Source organism: Sinocyclocheilus anshuiensis, unplaced genomic scaffold, assembly GCF_001515605.1.
Source record: "Sinocyclocheilus anshuiensis isolate Anshui unplaced genomic scaffold, SAMN03320099.WGS_v1.1 scaffold111, whole genome shotgun sequence".
NCBI classification, from domain to species: domain Eukaryota; kingdom Metazoa; phylum Chordata; class Actinopteri; order Cypriniformes; family Cyprinidae; genus Sinocyclocheilus; species Sinocyclocheilus anshuiensis.
The window spans coordinates 663,374-670,675 of record NW_015552549.1 but is presented as its reverse complement, the minus strand read 5'-3'; the positions used below and the strand labels follow the sequence as shown (position 1 = coordinate 670,675).

Sequence of the window (7,302 nt, the reverse complement as noted above, 5' to 3'; positions counted from 1 at the left end):
CTCTGAATCATGATCTTACTCAGCTAAATGTGACTATTAGCTTAACAGCTGTAGGCCTATTCCTTGTTTGCTAGCTACCTATGCACATACAGCATACAATGTTAAAAGTGTTCTACATTATGAACCTTAACCCAAAAACCTTTAGCTTCACACACTGTAGATAATTGTGATCCTGCCTGTGGAAACCCAGCTAAAGTATTTCTTTAAACAGTGGATGAGTAATTCACTCCTTGATTTACTTAATAAAAGTCTCCTTTGAGATCGTTTTGGCAGACATGTTTATTTTGTATTATTTTCAACGTGTTTATTGCTAAATTTAGTGTGGCAAAATAGAATATTTCCGTGCAGTGTATCAGGTTGCCATGACAACCTCACGCGCTTCCTGCTGCTGCTCTATGTCAAGTCAAGTCAAGTCACCTTTATTTATATTTTGGCAGACATGTTTATTTTGTATTATTTTCAACGTGTTTATTGCTAAATTTAGTGTGGCAAAATAGAAAATTTGCGTGCAGTGTATCAGGTTGCCATGACAACCTCATGAGCTTCCTGCTGCTGCTCTATGTAATCTGAGTGTGAATGTGTAGATTTCCTATAGCAAAACTAAAATGTGTTTAAAAGTGCGACTGACCAAATTGTCCAGCTCGGTTTGCCGGCAATATGCTAACTGGGCCCTCTGTTTGTGTGAGACAATATTAAAAAGAAAAGCAATTTTTCCATTATCCAGAAGAGAGAAATTGCTTGGGTCTGATAAATGACCTTATCCTTAATCCTAATTGTGTCAAAGGCAGGATTTACAACCTTTTTCATAAACAAGTTTGAAACATACATCACAAAAGACCTGACAAAGTAACTTGAGTAGCATTTAAGCCAACCTTGCATTTAAAACACCTGATGCTGATGCAGAAACTTGGTTGAGCTGAACCCTGGTAGGTTTGCTCGTCAACAAAATATGACAAATGACAAAATATTTTTACTGCAGCCTCAGACATGTGATAGCTTAACCTAGAAGCATGATGTATAATACATGGATCCATGAGAACATGAGCATCTTGAATGGTTTGAGAATTATTGTAGTGATGCTGCGACAGTGACTGGCATGTTTTTTCCTGCAGTGTTTGCCAGCAGGTAATCTCTATCGCACTGAAAGTGCAGTGGATTATAAATAACCCACTGTTGTTCTGAATCAGCCCAAGAGCTCTAATCTTGTCATTGCTCTCTCCAGCTCAAAGTGGCTGCGAAGCCGGCTGTGCCACTCTAAGTGGTAGAGATTGCCCAGCCACATTATAAAGGATGGTTTCAGTGCTTGAGCCTGCGTGTTAAAAACTATCACAATTTTAACTCCACATGGTGTGCCTATACCAAGGAAGATAAGAGATTTGAAGAGATTTCATGATAAAGATCATTAAAAATCTTAATTGTATGCCTTGAAAATAGAGATTAAGTTTCAAATAGTTTTTTTGCTCTTATTTTCATCCAGTTCTCAGAAATGCCTTACGTTATTAACCCTAACTGTATAGGAAGTGATTAAATTGTTGTTGATTTTATTGCAGTTACATGTTTTTGTAGTCTTAATGTTCTTGCATGAGATTAGTTGCTCAAATTCACACGGTCTGTATGCACTGTTCACTGTTCCCTACATTGAACACACTGTTTACAGGCTGTTCCCTTGCAATCCCCTGCAACACGATCAAACACAGACAACATTTGAGTCATACAGATTAGGAGGATTTCAGGTGAAATGCTCAAATAATTCTACATATAACATGAGTTATACCTTTAACATATAAAATCTATACATTCATGTGTATTGGTATGTTATGGAGTATTGTAAGCCTGTCTGAAACCTTCATTTACTTATGAGGGAACTGGACAGCCGCTGTCTTTGGTTTGGGATGCAGCAGATGGTCTCTCTGTTGATGTCGGCTAGTAAAGTTTATCTACTCTAAATCAGTGGTTGTCAACCAGTAGGCCTCGGCTAACTTGAAGGCAAGATGACTTCAAATTATATGTTAAAATATTATGGCTTAGTTAATATGATAAAAAAAAATATTATGGAGATGTCCAATATGTAAACTAGCATCATATTTCCTATTTAAATTTGTCCCCACAACAACTGTTGTTTTTAATGAAGAACATACAGTTCTTGAAACTTCTGGAATTCATCACAGTTAATTATTTTAATCACTCCTAGGTTTTGTTGAAAAGAAAAAAAAACAAGCAGATTTGTCATCATTACAGGAGAGAAAACCAAAGGAAATATCAGAGCCCTGCGATTATTGTCTTTGACAGTGGAGGACCTTGAAGTGACGAAGGTCTAAAACATCATTTCAAAGCATTCGCTCATGTTATTCACCATCGACTCTTTGTGCGTAACAAGACGCACAGTTAGAGCGCGAGAAAGACCGCTTTGTAATTCAGTCATACGAGTAAGTGCTTAATTGTGAACGCGAGAAGAAAGTCCACACATGGTGTTGCGCTGGTGTGGAATAAGGTTATCGGAGTCCCTCTCTCTCTCTCTCTCTCTCTCTCTCTGTCGAGCCCGCGACTTTCAGAGGAAGTGCTGCTTGTGCTGAAGGAACGACTAGGAGCGCAACACACAAGGACGCGGCGCGAGTGCGAACGAGGGCAGCCCGCGCAAAGAGGTGCACCTGTAATTCACGCTGCTCACTCGCCGATGTGCGGATAGTGTGAGAGCATCCAGAAGACGTATTCTACACCACGCGCATACCCATGCTTGGGATTTGGCTTTCTTTTTCTTCGCTAATGCAAAAGGAAATATGCAGCGAAGCCTCACACTGCTCTACACCAGTTTTCTGGGATTGTGCTTCGGGTCCAGTTTCCCAAGTAATATCAACATAGGTGAGTAAATGACAAAAGTGCAGGATGGAGAGTAGAATGATGTGTTGTGAATAAAAAAAAAAAATGGGGAAAAAAATCATAATTATGGACTTTAACTTGTTTGACCAGAAAACTCCCTAGGTTGCTTTAATGTATTTTGGGATTTTTTCTTCCCCCACAGGAGGGTTATTCCCAACCGAATCACACGAATATGAAGTGTTTCGGTTTGCGCTCTCGCATCACCAGGATATCCCTAAACTGGTACCTCAAGTGGATATGGTCAAAATGGGCAATAGCTTCTCCATGACATATGCTTGTGAGTACAACCTATTTTTACAGTGTAGAGATAAATGTCTGTGGTGCATATCAACGCACTGCAGCTGCTGTTCATGTATATCTGTTGCTTTGATGGCAGAATGATTAAAAAGAAGTGTGGATGTGAAAGTTTTTGTCTCCCTGTTGCGCATACCTCGCGGAGATGAAATTGATCTGATTTGTATTAGAGCCTAATATATTTGATATCAAATGTGGCGCGTTTTGAATATACTAGTGATATGTGGTTCACACGTGCAGAAAGTGCAGGGTTCAGACGCAAAAATGCGTATTACGCTGAATGCGCGTTACGCCTGGAATACGCCTGTAGTTGTGCAATAACCTAATTATCAAGTTAAACACATTTGTGTACGTCATTTTTTTGTTAATTTCGTTTCACTACCGTACGTGCAATTAATCTCACTTATGCGTCATGATGGACGCGCGCTCTTTGTCTCTGATACATCACGAAACGCTTATATTATGCTCAAAATACTGATTCTTTTGAATTAGTAACTATTTTTGCGTAATAGTTTTGGGGTTGTCGGTCAATTATTTGGGGTGACAGATCATTTTATGATTTAGTAGCCTGTAAGATATTTGCGTTTCTAGTCGCAAAACGCTCAACGTGTAATAGCTTCCGTTGTACAGAACACATGCAGGATCAAAGCGCTGTTCAAAAAAACAAGCATTAATAGCCTATGAATTGATTAATCAATTACTTTAAAGCTCTTTAGGCTCATGTAGATGTCTAACAGCAGTAATATAGTGAGGTTATAGGCAGGGGATGTGAAATATCTGGGGTTTTTTAGTCTTTGTGTCATTCATTCCCAACAAGGGGTACTTGGGAAGATTTTGATTTTTGCTTTGCTAAATATATAAAACAGAATTTTGACATTTCATAAATAAATTCACTGTTGGGTCTTTTTTTATAAGGTTTTTCATATTTGCACCTAGAAATGTTTCCAGTATTGTTTCCAATACTTCCATTATTGATTATGTTTATTGTTTAATGTGATGAGGGGATTCTTGAGCCTTACGTGTGGGAGAAAAAAGGTTGGGAAACACTGCTCTATCAGACTCTTTCTCAGTTTCTTTTTCTCACGAAAGCATCAGAATATAGAGAGTGAATTTTTTTTTTCTTTTTCAAAATATGACACAAACTAGACACTTGAGTATGAAAATCAATGTGAAAATGTCTTTCAGTTTTGTAGCATGTTTTAAATATTCTTTGTTCTGTAATACTACTGAGAGCACATCAAAGAAATGCACATTAAATCTAAGCATTCATCTCCCCCGAGCAACCAATATTTATTTTCTTGATGTGAATTTTGAGCTATGCATAGACCTTCCCACCTTATCCTCCTTTCATGCATTCAGTGTGTGTCAAGACAGACCAATCATGCATCAGCACTTCATGCCTTGTCTCTGGTCTTGAGAAAAACCAATTAGATGGAATGAAAACAATTACGAAATGGCCTTATGAACAGATATAATTATGCAGTTCCAAATACTAATGCAGAGGTTTCCCAACAGTGTAATTAAACTCCATTCACTGAGTCTGTCCGAGCAGGAGGTGTGCGGTGGGATTTTAAATGGCGTGAAGAGATAAATCAGTCCCTCTATGAATTTCATGGTGTTCCCTCAGGTGGAAAATTCAACATGCTCATTAGTCAATGATGTTCTTCCACTTTTTCCACACCGTCTTCCTTTTTTCCTCAAGATAAGGCATGTGTTATTCACTGACCCATTATGAAGCTCAGTCATATTTAAACGCAGCAGCAGTTTGTCCAGAATAATCGAAGGTCTCTTTTATCGCTCTGTGCTCCCGTCCTGATCTGTTGCGTAGTGAATGGGCAGCCCTCGCACAGTGAGCTGTGAGAGAAGTGCTGTGAAGGCCCCGACTCTGTGTAATGCTGAATGGCCTCTTGTGCCAGGGACTGAATGTGTGTCCGGAGACGCCTGAGGAAACTTACCCTCAGCTGCTCCCCTTCTGTGTGGGCTCAATCCTTAGAGCAAACCTTCCCCATCAGCACCTGCCGGGGTTTACCAGAGGGGGTTGAGGACACAGAAAAAAGAGGGCAGGATTGTTCTGGGGCATAGGCTGATTAAATAAGAAGTGCTGTGGCACCTAGGAAAGCATATTTTTATTGATAATTGGAAAGCGCAATAAGAGCACACTGAACCCTCATGTTCTGTTTGGGGTCTCAGAGACCTCAAGGGCATTTTAATAGCTAATGTTAATAATAGGTTACACTTTACAATAAGGTTTAGTTTGTTATCATTGGTTAACTACATTGGTTAACTAACAATAAACAATTCTTCAATACTAATACATTTTTATCCTAAAATGTAAAAGGTAATGCACTGTGAACTAACATGAACATGAACATTACAGGTTAAAAAGTAACAGGTTAAAAAAGCTGTAAAATACAAACCCGATTCCAAAAAAGTTGTAAAATCAACTTATTTTTCCCTTAAAATGATACATTTTCTCAGTTTAAACATTTGATATGTCATCTATGTTGTATTCTGAATAAAATATTGAAATTTGAAACTTCCACATCATTGCATTCTGTTTTTATTCACAATTTGTACAGTGTCCCAACTTTTTTGGAATCGGGTTTGTATATTGCTAATAGTTCATGTTAGATAAAAGGAGAGTTCACTCAAAAATGAAAATGTTGTCATCACTTGCTCACCCTCTGTTACGGTCTCTCTAAGGAAGGCGAAGAAGACGAGGAAGAATAATCCACAAGAAAGTCTTTAATATAATAATCCACATAAGGAATCCAAGAGTACGGGGTAGCAACACATCGACAAAACAACAAATAGCAGAACAAGAACCAGGGGAGAACACAGGACTTAAGTACTAATAGAAAAATTAGATAATTAATAAACACAGGTGGAACCAAATTAGCTAATCAGGGCAACTCAGGAAAACTAGGTCAAAGGAAGACTAAGGCAGGAGAACAGGAACACAAACAAAAGTCCAGCCGGAGGGACAAGGGAGCCCGGTGGAGCTGGTGGGATGACGGGCCACGGTGGAGACGAGGGAGCTAGGAGCCAAGGCGGAGCCAATGGGTCGAAGGACCGAGGTGGATTCCAGGGCTCGGAGGCTGGAGGCGGAGACAGGGGATCCTCATGCCAAGGCGGAGCTGGAGACTGGTAGTCCCGAGGTGGATCAGAACGCCCAGATGGCGCTGACTGAGGGTGAGCTGAGGGACTGAAGAGGGAGGTTGCGAGACAACACCGGAGAACAGGAGCTGGGCGGAACCAGCGGAGACGCAGGAGAACTGAGTATTCCCTCCCCAAACCAGTCTATTAAGTCCATTTGAAAAATGTCCATTAGTTCCTCATAATACATCCCAGAGGCCAGCTGCAGCTCACCCTCAGTGGCGGGAGTGTGGGCGTGGCTTCCCTCCAAGCCCTCGATCTCCACTAGTACTCCATCGGGGACAGGCGATGTTGCCGGCTCACGCACCTGGTCAGACCGGTCTTGAGGTCCAGGCTCCGGGGCGACGCTCAGTAGCGGGTATGCATGCTGGCTCATGTGTCGCGACAGGCTCAGACTCTCCATCTGCGGTGGTCTCCGGCATTTGCTCCGTGCAGCGGGATGACGGCTGGCTGGTCTCTGGTGCGGGTATGCTCGCTGGCTCACGTATCGCGGCAGGCTCAGGCTCTCCGTCTGCGGTGGGCTCAGACATTTGCTCCGTGCAGCGGGATGACAGCTGGCTGGTCTCTGGTTCGGGAGTGGGGCTGGAGATATCCTCCTCAGCGGGGCAGATGGTGAATGGAGATCAGTTTTTCTCCACCACCCACTCCACGAAAGCGGTGAAATCCTCCTTGGGACCGTTCGCTGGCACAGGAGTAGAACAGCTGGGATATCCATTCCGGGAGAGGGAAGAAACAGAAACAAAAGAGAAAGGAAAATGCCGCTATTTTGATACTCAATTTGAGGGTCGGTTATTCTGTTACAGTCTCTCTAAGGAAGGCGAAGAAGACGAGGAAGAATAATCCACAAGAAAGTCTTTAATATAATAATTAGGGCTGCACGATAAATCGCATGCGATACTTAACGCGCATCTTATCAGTAAAGCCGGTTCTGTAATCAGCGGTAAATCTCCATCACCTGCGGGCTTTCACATTGAG

At 41.4% G+C, this 7,302-nt stretch overlaps 1 protein-coding gene across 1 annotated transcript in view; it reads left to right on the top strand.

Annotated features, from left to right (window-relative positions):
- The first annotated feature begins 2,550 nt into the window (after positions 1–2,550).
- Positions 2,551–7,302, top strand: part of LOC107664347 (glutamate receptor 1-like) — an 85,560-nt gene continuing 80,808 nt past the window's right edge. Inside the window, exons 1-2 of the mRNA XM_016454886.1 lie at positions 2,551–2,859; positions 3,020–3,154. Of these exons, the coding sequence (XP_016310372.1) occupies positions 2,778–2,859; positions 3,020–3,154 (217 nt within the window). The 5' untranslated portion in view covers positions 2,551–2,777. The remainder of the gene's footprint in view (positions 2,860–3,019; positions 3,155–7,302) is intronic.